The sequence below is a fragment of the Corvus cornix genome, chromosome 28 (genome assembly GCF_000738735.6).
Source record: "Corvus cornix cornix isolate S_Up_H32 chromosome 28, ASM73873v5, whole genome shotgun sequence".
In the NCBI taxonomy this organism is placed as follows: Eukaryota; Metazoa; Chordata; class Aves; order Passeriformes; family Corvidae; genus Corvus; species Corvus cornix.
The window spans coordinates 3,599,798-3,613,547 of NC_046356.1; the positions used below are offsets into that span (position 1 = coordinate 3,599,798).

Sequence of the window (13,750 nt, forward strand, 5' to 3'; positions counted from 1 at the left end):
AATCCCATCCCATCCCATGCCATGGATCCCATGCCATGGATCCCATCCCATCCCATCCCATCCCATCAATCCCATCCCATCCCATCCTGTCAATCCCATCCCGTCCCATCCCATGGATCCCACTGATCCCATCCCATCCCATCCCATTGATCCCATCCCATCCATCCCATGGATCCCATCCCATCCCATGGATCCCATCCAATCCCATCCCATCCCCAGCCCTCCCGGAGCTCCTTGGAAACGGTGCCGGCGGCTCTCCCCGCGGGGAAACTGAGGCAGGGAGGGCTGGCAGGGCTGTGCCAAGGTGCCCTGGGCGGGTGGGCAAAGGGGTGGGGGGCGGGTGGCACCTCCAGGGGGGAGATTCCCACGGGATCCTGGGTGTCACCGGGGTGTCCCTGGCTCCGGTGTGAGAGTGGCACCAAGGGATTGGGGATTCTGGGCACCTTGGAGGTGTCTTCAGGGAGGTTGGTGGCTCTTGGTGGCATCGAGGGATCTGGGATGGTGCCACCACCTCGGGTAGGGACCGCCTGGATGTGTCCCTGTCCCACTGGGAGGATTCCCGTGGGATCCTGGGGTCCCTGGGGTGTCCCCGGCTGTGAGGGTGGCACTGGCTCTGCACCAAGGGGGTGTCTTCGGGGAGGTTTGGTGGCTCTTGGTGACATCGAGGGGTCTGGGATGGTGCCACCACCTGGATCTGTCGCTGTCCCACCGGGCTCTGCAGCGAGGAGTCCAGGGAGGCTCTCCAGGGGAATTCTTGGCTCTGGGATGGTGCCACCACCTCGGATGGGGACCCAAGATCCATGGATCCATCCCTGTCCCACTGGACTCTGTGGTTGGGGGGCTTTCCAGGGGGGGATTTCTGGCTCTTGGCAGAGCAGAGGGGTCCGGGATGGTTTGGGGATAACCGGTGGCAAATCCCAATCCCGCTCCCTTCCCCGTGCCGGCAGCTGCAGGGTCTGGTTCCCCAGGGAATGAGGCCGTTCCCTGCTCTGGGTGTGGATTCCGAGGGTCTGGGAATTCCAGGTGCTCCATCCCGCTCCCCTCCCGTCCCCACGTGTCCCCCCTCGCCTCATCCCAGCAGGAAAATTTACCAATCTTTAATAAAATAAGGCTGAATTCTGCCATGGGGGATGGGGGGGGGGGTGGGAAGGAGGGAAAAATGGGGGGAAAGGAGGGAAAAAAGGGGGGGAAAGGAGGGAAAAAGGGGGGGAAAGCCGAAGGGATTTGGGGGAGGGGGGTTTGTGCTGTGGGAAAAGGGGGCGTGGGCCGTGTCCCCCCCACGCTGCGCCCCTCAAAGCCCAGGGAAGCGTCATCCTGGATTGGGGATCCCGGCGGGATTCGGGGGGGGCCGCTACCCCCGCGTTTTGCTCCTCCCATCCCGCAGCGCCTCGATTTTGGGGGCCAGCTGCCCGAAAGTGGGTCTGGCGCTGGGGGCGAAGGCCCAGCAGCTCATCATCAGCGCGTACACCTGGCGACAAGGGACACAGCGAGGCCATCAGGGGAGGAGCGGGGCGACCCCGGGGACCCCCCTGCCACCAGCCCCGGGGCAGCGGTGTCACCTCCGCGGGGCAGCCGGCGGGGGCCGGGAGTCGCCGGTTGTCCTTGAGGAGCTCCAGCAGGTGACAGATGATCTGCGCCGGCTTCCCGGTGCCCATCATCCGCAGGAATTCCTGCGGGCACGGGGCACATCCGTGAGCGTCAAGGGGGTGGAGGGGGGGGGGAGGTGGTCCCAAAGGGAATGATCCCCGCATCCAGGGGAAATCCCACCTCCGAGGGGCTCTTGCTCTTGGAGCTGTAGGTGAAGAGCTCGTAGAGCAGCACCCCGAAGCTCCAGGTGTCGGAGGCGCGGGAGAAAATGTTGTCAGCCAGGGATTCCGGCGCGTACCTGCCGGGAAAAGCGGGATACTGAGCTCCGGATCCCGCTGGAATTCCAGCGCTCCCCCCGTGTGTCCTCCCCTCACCAAAAAACGGGGCTCTGTCCGGGCTCCCGCACCACGTAGTAATCCTTGTCCTGCGGCAGCAGCTTGGCCAGCCCGAAGTCGCCGATCTTGACGTGGCTGTCGCTCTCCACCAGGATGTTCCTGCTCGCCAGGTCCCGGTGCACGCAGCGCTGCGCCCCCAGGTACTCCATGCCCTGCCGGGAGGCGGCTGCTCGAGGGCAGCGGGGACACGGCAGCGTCCCCGGGGCTGGAGAACCCCCGGGAGGAGCGGCCCTGGCGGCTCAGCCCGGCTGGATCGCGGCCCGCCGGGTGAGGGTGGGATTGCCCCGGCCGGGATGCAGCTGCTGGCAGGGGCAGGATCCAGGAGCATCCCCAGGGGTGGGACCGGATCCCGGCTGGACAAATGACCCGTGGGTGAGCCACGACATTGCTCCAGCCGGCAGGGCCAGGATCCAGCAGCGTCCCCAGGGGCTGGATGATCCTGGCTGGACCACAACCTCCTGGGTGGGCACCCCTGGGGGTTCATCCCGGCTGGACAAATGACCCTTGGGTGAGCCATGGCGTTGCTCCAGCCAGGACACAGCTGCTGGCAGGGCCAGGACCCAGCAGCATCCCCAGGGGCTGCACCAGGACCCTTGGCTGACCCCTGGCACCGTTCCAGCCCCATCCCGGGACCGCAGGGTGCCCGTTCTGCCCGTGCCCGCCCTGGTCCCACCTTGCAGATCTGCCAGGCGTAGAGGAGCAGCGTGCAGTGCTCCAGGCGGGGCTGGTTCTTCTGCAGGTAATCCCGCAGGCAGCCGTTGGGCAGGAATTCCATCACCAGCCGGAGCCCGCGCATTCCTGGGGCCAAATCCATCACCGCCATGGCCGGCATAGGATCGGGGATCCCTGCGCGCTCCCTGCCCCGTTCCGTGCCCCGTTCCCTGCCCATTCCCTGCTCATTCCCTGCCCATTCCCCTGCCCCATCCCCTGCCCCATTCCCTGCCCCATTCCGTGCCCCATTCCCCTGCCCCATTCCCTGCCCCATTCCCTGCCCCCATCCCCAGCTCATTCCCTGCCCCATTCCCTGCCCCATTCCCTGCCCATTCCCTGCCCATCCCCTGCCCCATTCCCTGCCCCATTCCCTGCCCATTCCCTGCCCCATTCCCTGCCCATTCCCTGCTCATTCCCTGCCATCCCCTGCCCCATCCCCTGCCCCATCCCCTGCCCCATCCCCTGCCCCATTCCCTGCCCCATTCCCTGCCCTTCCCCGCCCCTTCCCTGCCCCATTCCCTGCCCCATTCCCTGCCCCATTCCCTGCCCATTCCCTGCTCATTCCCTGCCCATCCCTGCCCCATCCCCTGCCCCATCCCCTGCCCCATTCCCTGCCCCATTCCCTGCCCCATTCCCTGCCCCTTCCCCGCCCCTTCCCTGCCCCATTCCCTGCCCCATCCCCTGCCCCATTCCCTGCCCCATCCCCTGCCCCATCCCCTGCCCCATTCCCTGCCCCATCCCCAGCTCATTCCCTGCTCCATTCCCCGCTCCATTCCCTGCCCCATTCCCTGCCCCATTCCCTGCCCCATTCCCCGCCCCTTCCCCGCTCCATTCCCTGCCCATCCCCTGCCCCATTCCCTGCCCCATTCCCTGCCCATCCCCTGCCCCACTCCCTGCCCATTCCCTGCCCCATTCCCTGCCCCATCCCCTGCCCCATTCCCTGCCCCATTCCCTGCCCATCCCCTGCCCCACTCCCTGCCCGTTCCCTGCCCCATTCCCTGCTCCATTCCCTGCCCCATTCCTGCCCCATTCCCTGCCCCATTCCCTGCCCATCCCCTGCCCCACTCCCTGCCCATTCCCTGCCCCATTCCCTGCCCCATCCCCTGCCCATCCCCCCATCCCCTGCCCATCCCCTGCCCCATTCCCTGCCCCATTCCCTGCCCATCCCCTGCCCCATCCCCTGCCCCACTCCCTGCCCATTCCCTGCCCCTTCCCTGCCCCATTCCCTGCCCCATTCCCTGCCCCATTCCCCGCCCATTCCCTGCCCATCCCCTGCCCCATTCCCCGCCCCATCCCCTGCCCCATTCCCTGCCCCATTCCCTGCCCATCCCCTGCCCCATCCCCTGCCCCATCCCCTGCCCCTCTCCCTGCCCCATTCCCTGCCCATTCCCTGCCCATCCCCTGCCCCATTCCCTGCCCCATTCCCTGCCCCGTTCCCGGCTCACCCCGGCTGTAGCAAACCCCCCGGTACTGGACGATGAAGTCGTGCTGCAGCGAGTGCAGGATTTGGATCTCCCGCTCGAAATCCCGAATTTCCTTGGCTGAATCCTGCTGCAGCTTCTTCACCGCCACCAGCTCGCCCGTGCTGTCGCCCAGGGGGTCATAGCGGCACAGCTCCACGCTCCCAAAATTCCCCTGGATGTGGGGAACCGGGGCTGGATATTGGGGTGCCCCTCAACATTCCCAGTGCCTCATCCCTCCCAAAATCCCACGGATGGTGGAGGAATCTCAGGATTTGTTTCTCAGCACAGCCAGGGTGTCCTGCACCCCAAATCAGGGAAGGGAAGAGTGGCTGAGCTGAATTTTGGGGTTTGGGGTCCTTCCTGTGCCCCCACCTTGCCCAGCAGCGAGATGTACTTGAGGTGCCGCTCCTGGAAGAGCTCGGGATCCTGGCTCATGGCGAGGGAATCGTGGCCCCAGAAGCCATCCCGGAGTGTCACATCCGTGGGGGACAGGTCGGAGAGCAGCTCGTAGTCTGGGGCAGGAGGGCGGTGAGGCCACTGTGGGGTCCCCCCTGTGTCCCCCCAGCCCGTCCCGGTGCCCACCGGAGGTGATGAGGCTGTTGAGGTCACGGATGAGGGCGCGGAAGCAGGGCCGGCGCTGGGGCTCGTATTCCATGCACTGGGCCACGAGCGTGGCCAGCTCCGGCCACTTGGGAGCTGGGAGCTGCTGGTGGCTCTGGTAGAATTCCAGCTTCTGCGGGAGAGGGGGAATCGTGGGATGTGGGACCCCCAAAGAGCCCCTGAATGGCTCCAGGCTGGGGAAAAGAGTGGGGTCTGGGAGCAGCAGGGTAGGGCAGGAGGGATGGGATGCAGTGGGATGAGGTGGGATGGCTGGGATGCAGTGGGATGGGGCAGCAGGATCAAGATGCAGCGGGATGGAGCAGGAGGGTTGGGATGGGATGGGAGGATCGGGATGGAATATGGGAAGGGAAGAAGGGCTGGGATACAGCGGGAAGGGACAGGAGGGTTGGGATACAGTGGGATGGGACAAGAGGGTCAGGATGGGGCTGGAGGGTCAGGATGCAGCAGGACAGGGCAGGAGGGCTGGGATAGGAGGATCAGGATGGAATCGGGCAGGGACGAAGGGCTAGGATACAGCGGGAAGGGACCGGAGGATTGGGATACAGTGGGATGGAGGAGGATTGGGATCCAGCAGGATGGGTCAGGAATGTTGGGATCCAGCAGGATGGAACAGGAGGATCGGGATCCAGCGGGATGGGGCAGCCTCACCCTCTGGGGCTCCAGCAGGCTCAGGGGCATGTTCCCCCCACTGAAGATCTCCCAGAGGGTGGCTCCGAAGCCCCACTTGTCGGCCGGCAGCGCCAGGCTCCCGGGATCGCTGACGCACTCGGGGGCCACCCACGGGATCCGCTCCACCAGCACTGGGGGGGTCCCGGCCCCACTCAGCACCCACGGGGGGCCCAGCACCCTCAGGACCCCCCCGTGGGACCCCCACACTCACTGTCCCGGGCCAGGATGGTGGCGCTGACCCCGGGGTGATTGAGTTTGATGAGGGGGGTTCAGAGCCCACAGCCAGGACCCCGCTTTGAGGATGAGCACAGAACTCCGAGCCCAGAGCCAGGAGCCCAAACCCAGAGCCAGGAGCTCAAACTCAGAGCCAAGAACCCAAATCCAGGGCCAGGAACCCAAACCCAGGGCCAGGAACCCAAACCCAGAGCCAGGAGCCCAAACCCAGAGCCAGGAGCCCAAACCCAGGGCCAGGAACCCAAACCCAGAGCCAGGAGCCCAAACCCAGAGCCAGGAGCCCAAACCCAGAGCCAGGAACCCAAACCCAGCGCCAGGAACCCAAACCCAGAGCCAGGAGCCCAAACCCAGGGCCAGGAGCCCAAACCCAGAGCCAGGAACCCAAACCCAGAGCCAGGAGCCCAAACCCACAGCTGGACCCCAAACCCAGAGCTGGGATTCAGAACCCACAGCCAGGACCCCGCTTTTAGGGGCAGAACAGAACCGGGAGCCCAAACCCAGAGCTGGAATCCAGAGCCCAGAGCCAGGATTCCCCATCGAGGATGAACACAGGACCCTATAGCCAAAGCCAGAACCCCAAACCCAGAACCCCAGCACCCCCAGGACCCCCCAGGACCCCCCAGGACCCCTCACTCACTGTCCCGGGCCAGGACGGTGACGCTGACCCCGGGGTCGTTGAGTTTGATGAACGGGGGGCTCCCCCCGGCCGTGTCCCCCTCCCGTGCCAGCAGCACCTTCTTAGCGGAGACGTTCCCGTGTGGGATCTTCTTGTCCTCCTGGATGGGCGGGAGAGGGATCGGGACCCTCAGGGTGGCCCCGTGCACTGGGATGGGCTGGGGGAGCACCAGGGATGGGTGGGAGCCGTGGGACGTGGATGGATCGGGAGCTGTGGGGTGTGGATCCATGGGATCCATGGGATATGGATGTGTGGGATCCATGGGATCCATGGGGTATGGATGTGCAGGAGATGTGGGATATGGATGTGTGGGATCCATGGGATATGGATGTGTGGGAGATGTGGGATATGGATGTGTGGGATCCACGGGATCCATGGGATATGGATGTGTGGGATCCATGGGATCCATGGGATATGGATGTGTGGGAGATGTGGGATATGGATGTGTGGGATCCATGGGATCCATGGGATATGGATGTGTGGGAGATGTGGGATATGGATGTGTGGGATCCATGGGATCCATGGGGTAGGGATGTGCGGGAGATGTGGGATATGGATGCCTGAGAGTCACGGGATCTGTGGGACATAGGGGAGCCATGGGACATAGGTGGTGAGGAGGGGTCCATGGGATATGGAAGTGTGGGATCCATGGGATATGGATGGATCGGGATCCACGGGATATGGAAGTGTGGGATCCACAGGGTACAGCTGTGTGGGATCCATGGGATATGGATGTGTGGGATCCATGGGATATGGATGTGCAGGATCCATGGGATCCACAGGGTATGGATGTTTGGGATCTGTGGGATCCATGGGGTACTGATGTTTGGGATCCATGGGGTACGGATCTGTGAGATCCATGGGGTACGGATCTGTGGGATCCACGGGATCCACGGGGTACGGGTGTGTGGGATCCACGGGGTACGGATGTGTGGGATCCATGGGATCCATGGGGTACGGATCTGTGGGATCTATGCAATCCATGGAGTACGGATCTGTGGGATCCATGGGGTACTGATGTTTGGGATCCATGGGGTACGGATCTGTGAGATCCATGGGGTACAGACGTGTGGGATCCACAGGGTACGGATCTGTGGGATCCATGGGATCCACGGGGTATGGATCTGTGAGATCCATGGAGTACAGATCTGTGGGATCCACGGGGTATGGATCTGTGGGATCCACGGGGTACGGATGTGTGGGATCCACGGGGTACGGATCTGTGGGATCCACGGGGTACGGATCTGTGGGATCCACAGGGTACGGATCTGTGGGATCCACGGGGTACGGATCTGTGGGATCCACGGGGTACAGATCTGTGGGATCCACAGGGTACGGATGTGTGGGATCCACGGGATCCACAGGGTACGGATCCGTGGGATCCACGGGGTACGGATCCGTGGGATCCATGGCCACGGACTCATGGCAGCCGTGCATGCGCTGAGCCTGCAGGGCGGGGATGCAGAGCTGCAGGACCCCCAGGGGATACGGATTCCAGGGATCCCTGGGATAAGGACACGGAACGCGGCCGGGTGGGAGCTGCCGGACACCGGGATGGGCTCACCAGGTAGTTGAGGCGTAGGCCAACTGCTTGGCCACCGTCAGCTTCCAGCCGGTGGTCACCGTGCCGTGGTGCTTGCGCAGGTACAGGTCCAGCGGCCCGTGCCGGACGTGCTCCTGCACCATCACACCTGCGGGGCCACCCGGGGCTCAGGGGGTGCCCACAAAGGGGTCAGGAGGTGCCCACAAAGGGGTCAGAGAGTGCCCACAAAGGGGTCAGAGAGTGCCCACAAAGGGGTCAGAGGGTGCCCACAAAGGGGTCAGAGAGTGCCCACAAAGGGGTCAGGAGGTGCCCACAAAGGAGTCAGAGAGTGCCCACAAAGGAGTCAGAGGGTGCCCACAAAGGGGTCAGAGGGTGCCCACAAAGGGGTCAGAGGGTGCCCACAAAGGGGTCAGGGAGGTGCCCACAAAGGAGTCAGAGAGTGCCCACAAAGGAGTCAGAGGGTGCCCACAAAGGGGTCAGAGGGTGCCCACAAAGGAGTCAGAGGGTGCCCACAAAGGGGTCAGAGGGTGCCCACAAAGGGGTCAGAGAGTGCCCACAAAGGGGTCCGAGGGTGCCCACAAAGGGGTCAGGAGGTGCCCACAAAGGGGTCAGAGGGTGCCCACAAAGGGGTCAGGAGGTGCCCACAAAGGGGTCAGGAGGTGCCCACAAAGGAGTCAGAGGGTGCCCACAAAGGGGTCAGAGAGTGCCCACAAAGGGGTCAGAGGGTGCCCACAAAGGGGTCAGGAGGTGCCCACAAAGGGGTCAGGAGGTGCCCACAAAGGAGTCAGAGGGTGCCCACAAAGGGGTCAGGAGGTGCCCACAAAGGGGTCAGAGAGTGCCCACAAAGGGGTCAGGAGGTGCCCACAAAGGGGTCAGAGAGTGCCCACAAAGGGGTCAGGAGGTGCCCAGGTGGCCCCGTGGCCGCGGCCCCGCCGGACACTCACTGTCCTTGCCGAGGCTGACGCCGTGCAGCAGCACCAGGTGCTTGTGGGAGAGCTGGCTCATGGTGCTGGCGGCCTCCAGGAAGGACTGCGACAGGGACAAGCGGCTCAGGGCGCGCCTTAGGGCCCCCCAGGTGACATCCTGGAGGTGGCACTGCCACCCCCTCACCTCCAGGCAGTTGCGGTGGCTGCTGTCCATGACCTTGAGCACCACCGGGGTCTGCCGGGGTCCGTCCTCCTCGTCCTGGTCCCGTTTGACGCCTTTGTAGATCTGCGTGAAGGAGCCCTGGCCCAGGCTCTCGCCCTGGGGGGACACGGGACATCGCCAGGGGGTCCCTGTCCCCCTGTGCCACCCCCATGGCCCCGCTCCCACCCGCCCCGTAACCCGTGTCAGGCTCTGGGGGTCGATCTTGTGGAACATCATCTGGGTGGAGGCTGCGGCCCGGGGGACGGGAGGGAGCCGGGGGGACAGGGGGACACCGCTCCGAACGATCAGCAGGTTGGACTTCTCTGGGAGGAGGGGGGAGGGAGGGGCCGTGAGGGGGGGGCTGGGGAAGGGGACCCCCCACCGGTGACCTCATACAGCCCCTCTGTGATCGTCACAGCCCCTCTGTGGACATCACAGCCGCTCTGTGACATCACAGCCGCTCTATGACCTCACTGCACCCCCCCCTCCGGTGTCACCTTTGGGCCGGGGGGGACAGGCGACCTCCAGGTGCATTTGGGCCCCCTCTGCCTGCAGCCCCCGGCGCCCGGAGGTGCCCAGCAGCTCCCGCAGGCTGCAGAACCTCCGCGCCACCCCCGACAGCCACAAGTGCCCGTCCTCATCCCGGCGGAGCTGGCACCGCTTGGAATCCCGGCCGGATCGGGTCTGCGGGGGAACCACCGGGATCAGCACCCCCGGACCCCCCCCAAACCCCTCCTGCCCCAAAGGGACACCGCGCGTGGCACCGTCCCCGTGCACCGTCCCCGTGGCACCGTCCCCGTGTCACCGTCCCCGTGGCTGCCAGGGCTGGGTTTCCCTCCCGGGGCCGGGGCCCCGAGCCGATCCCGGCCGCCCCAAACCCTCCCCCGGGGGTCTCACCTGGACGCACACGGTCAGCAGGTAGCTGTCGAAGTCCTGGGGGCTGCGGCGCAACAGGAACAGCCCCGGGGCACCCCCGGCCGCCTCCAGCTTGTTCACGGCGAACTCGGCGCTGCCAAGGGCAGGGATGGCCGTGGTCCCCCTCGGGGACACCGCGGGGACCCCCTGTGCCCACCCCAGGGTGCCCAGAGAGCGGGATGGGGACCCGGCCGTGCCGGGGGTGGTTCCGTGCCCTCCCTTCCCGCCTCCCCTCCGGCTCGGGGGTGCTCAGGGGGTGCCGGTACCCACCTGATGGGCCCGTGGCACTGATTTTCCAGGTCCTCCAGCAGCCGCGGAGGGGCCACCTCCCTGCAGAAGTAGTGCTGGGCATCCACCGTCAGCCGGTAGTAGCCATCGAGCAGCGCCACGAAGGACCGAGCCTCGCGCAGCGTGGGGAACTCCACCTCCTGTGCCAGGCTTGGGGTCATCCCGTTGTCCCCCCGAGCCCCCCGGGGGCCTCCCCAAACCCTTCTCGAGCTCACCAACACCCGGTTGTCCGCCTTGGTGAGGGTGACCAGCCGGTTCTCCACGGGGCCGCCGTCGCGGCTCGCCGCCTGCTTGATGCTGATGTCGGCGATGTCGGGGAAGTCGCAGAAGTGCTGGCGGCTCTGCGAGGGGACAGCGGGGAGGGGGTGACAACGCCGTCACCCAGCTCCCCGCACCGCTCCCAGCCACCTCCAGCACCTCGGAACCGCCGCAGCTCCAGGACACGCCGCTCTCTCCGGACACGTGGATGGCGACGGCCGCGGCCGAACCGGGGAGCCGCACGTGGAAAATCTCCTCGGTGCAAGCGGCGCTGGAGCCGCTCGAGGTCCAGCAGGTACTTGAGCTTGAGGTGCGGCCCGTCCGTGTGGCAGCCCCCGAGGCGCCGCAGGGATTGCCGAAGCGCGGCGGAGGCGCTGGCGGGTCAGGAAGTTGTGCTGCTGGATCTGCCTCCGCAGCGGCGCCGGCAGGCACGACTTGTAGCTGCGGGGATGCCGAGGTGTCCCCGAGGGTGTCGGGGTGTCCCCAGGGGTGCCAGGGGTGTCCCCAGGGGTGCCAAGTGTTCCCCCAGAGGTGTTGGGATGTCCCCAGGGGTGCCAGGCTGTCCCCAGGGGTGTCAAGTTGTCCCAATGGACACCAGGCTGTCCCCAGGGTGCCAGGCTGTCCCCAGGGGTGCAAGCCCGACCCCCAGGGATGTCACACTGTCCAGTGGCTGCCAGGCTGTTCCCAGCCATGCCGGGCTGTCCCGTGAGTGCCACTCGGTGCCCCCCAGCCTCCGCTCACCTGACGTGGCTGCAGACCTGGCCGGGGCTCTGCTGCTCCTCCTCGGCGATGTGCAGCATGTCCAGCACAGCCAGGCTCAGCCCTTCCTCCTGTGTGGGCAGGCTCAGCCCCACGACCACGCAGCCCCTGAGGAAATCCCTGCGGGACTGGGCAGGACACAAGGGTTTGGGGGGTTCTCCCGTCTCCCGAGACCCCCGACCCGTGCTCGTGTCACCCTCGTGTCCCAGTGCCCACGTGAATCACATCCTGCCCCAGACTCTGGCTTCCTGCTGCTTCCCTGCCTCCATCTCTGGGGCATGTCCCCCTCAGGGGACACAGTGACCCCCATCTGGGCAATCTGGGGTGGCCTGTGCCCACTGTGGGATGGCCATGAGCAGCTCCAGGTGAGCCAGGTAAGAGCATCCAAATCCTCCAGGCACCGGTGGGCACTGGAGGAGGAGGAGCAGGATGAGGACCCAGCCTGGCAGGGCTCACCTGGGCAAAAGGGTAATCAGTGATGGGGTAGGGCAGGACAGGCCCAGCCCGGTCGTTCAGCAGCTGGAAGCGCTGGGACTGTCCCAGTCCTCACCAGTTGGGGAAGAAGAACCTGATGGGGACAGTGGAGGGGTCTCAGCGCTGCGTCCCCCAGAGAGCACAACCCCAAAAGCCAGCAGAGCTTCGCGGGAGCGGGGCCGGGGCTGTACCTGATCCTGTACACCACGAGCTGGCTGCGGGACTCGTCCACGGTGAACAGATGGTTTGGGGGGAACCAACAGCTCAGGTCCTCCGTGGCCAGCGCGAAGAGCGGGTGGCACACGGGCAGCACGCCTGGGGACGGAGAGCGGGGCTGGCACCGGGACGGGCACGGGACCCCGAGCCCTTGGACAGGACCTTGACTCAGGGCTGGGACCCCGAGCCCACGGCCAGGATCCCCTGTCAAGGATGGGCACGGGACCCCAAGCGCGTGGCCGGTAGCCTGAGCCCACAGCTGGACCCCAAACCCAGAGCTGGGGTTCAGAACCCACAGCCAGGACCCCTCATCGAGGGGCAGAACGGAACCAGGAGCCCAAACCCAGCGCTGGAATCCAGAGCCCAGAGCCAGGATTCCCTGATGAGGACAAGCACAGGACTCCAAGCCCACAGCCAGGACCCTGTTCCCACAGCCAGGACCCCACATCCACAGCCAGGATCCCATTCCGACATCCAGGACCCCACATCCACATCTAGGACCCCACACCCACATCCAGGACCCCATTCCGACATCCAGGACCCCACATCCACATCCAGGACCCCACATCCACATCCAGGACCCCATTCTGACATCCAGGACCCCACATCCACATCCAGGACCCCACATCCACATCCAGGATCCCATTCCGACATCCAGGACCCCACATCCACATCCAGGACCTCATTCCCACATTCAGGACCCCACATCCACATCCAGGACCTCATTCCCACAGCCAGGACCCCACATCCACATTCAGGACCCCACATCCACATCCAGGACCCCACATCCACATCCAGGATCCCATTCCGACATCCAGGACCCCACATCCACATCCAGGACCCCATATCCAGGACCCCACATCCACATCCAGGACCCCACATCCACATCCAGAACCCCACACCCACACCCAGGACCCCACCCCCAGGGCCCCGTTCCCCGCCCAGGCCGGCGCTCACCGCAGGCTTTGGCAGCTCGCACGCAGAGCTCCTCGGCCGTGTACTCGCCGAAGGTGAAGCTCAGGGTGCCGGCGGCGCTGCCGGGGCCGCTGCGCGGGGTGGGCGCCCGGTGGTACAGGAGCACCTGCAGGGAGCCGCTCTCGGCCGAGGAGAGGCTGCACGAGCGGCCCCCGATCAGCGGAGTCTCCTCGCCCAGCGGGGCCATGGTGGCCTCTGCAAGGAGGGATTGGCCTCGCGGTGACCCCCTTGTCCCACACCTGCCCTTCCCTCATCATCATCCTCCCCGCAGCGCTCCCAGCCCTGGGAGCGGTTCCTCTTGCGGAGGAGGAGGAAGGGGAAACTGAGGCACGCGGTTGGATATCCCCCCCTCCCTCCCTCCCCTCCCTGTTCCCAGCCTGTCCCACCCTCCCGGCCGCTCCTCCTCAGCGCTCCCGGCGTGGGCAGCGAGGACCCGGCTCCATCCCCTGCCGCACCCCGGAGCCCCCCCGGTACCTCTGCCGTGCAGGGGGGGCCTCGCTGTGACCCTGAGGAGGGGGTCCCGAGCGGGTTGCGCTGCCAAAAGTCGGGGTTCTCGGGGTGCGTAGGTGGCTGCGAGCGAAGGAGAGAGATTAAAAAAAAAAATCCCCCGGGTGATTTCCTTCCTGCCCGAGGCCTCCTGGGCGTGCGGCTTCCTGGCAGGGGAGGGGGGACGAAACGAGACAGCGCAGGGTGCAGCGAGGGGGGTGTGGGGAGGGTGAAGGGCAGGAAACCCGGGCACCTCTCTGGGTTCCCGTCTGGGCACCCCACGGCCCCCGGGGCTGGCGCTGTGGGTACCGCAGGGACGGGGGATGCTCTGCCAGCGCATCCCAGCCCGGCC

The 13,750-nt window shown here is 65.9% G+C and overlaps 1 protein-coding gene across 1 annotated transcript; it reads right to left on the reverse strand.

The window, feature by feature from the left end:
- Positions 1 to 1,204: 1,204 nt before the first annotated feature.
- On the reverse strand, positions 1,205 to 13,527 carry LOC120411448 (tyrosine-protein kinase JAK3-like). Its single transcript, XM_039566370.1, is given in 27 exon segments — positions 1,205 to 1,468; positions 1,560 to 1,670; positions 1,768 to 1,885; positions 1,962 to 2,134; positions 2,656 to 2,780; positions 4,139 to 4,328; positions 4,529 to 4,668; positions 4,739 to 4,889; positions 5,426 to 5,577; positions 6,318 to 6,456; positions 7,921 to 7,934; positions 7,937 to 8,047; positions 8,844 to 8,928; positions 9,010 to 9,144; positions 9,226 to 9,350; positions 9,525 to 9,711; positions 9,925 to 10,036; positions 10,213 to 10,370; positions 10,446 to 10,571; positions 10,648 to 10,758; positions 10,760 to 10,850; positions 10,852 to 10,929; positions 11,230 to 11,375; positions 11,704 to 11,815; positions 11,913 to 12,036; positions 12,895 to 13,107; positions 13,387 to 13,527. Coding segments are annotated over 26 exon segments (3,336 nt in total). The 5' UTR covers positions 13,100 to 13,107; positions 13,387 to 13,527; the 3' UTR covers positions 1,205 to 1,351.
- Between the last annotated feature and the right edge of the window lie 223 nt (positions 13,528 to 13,750).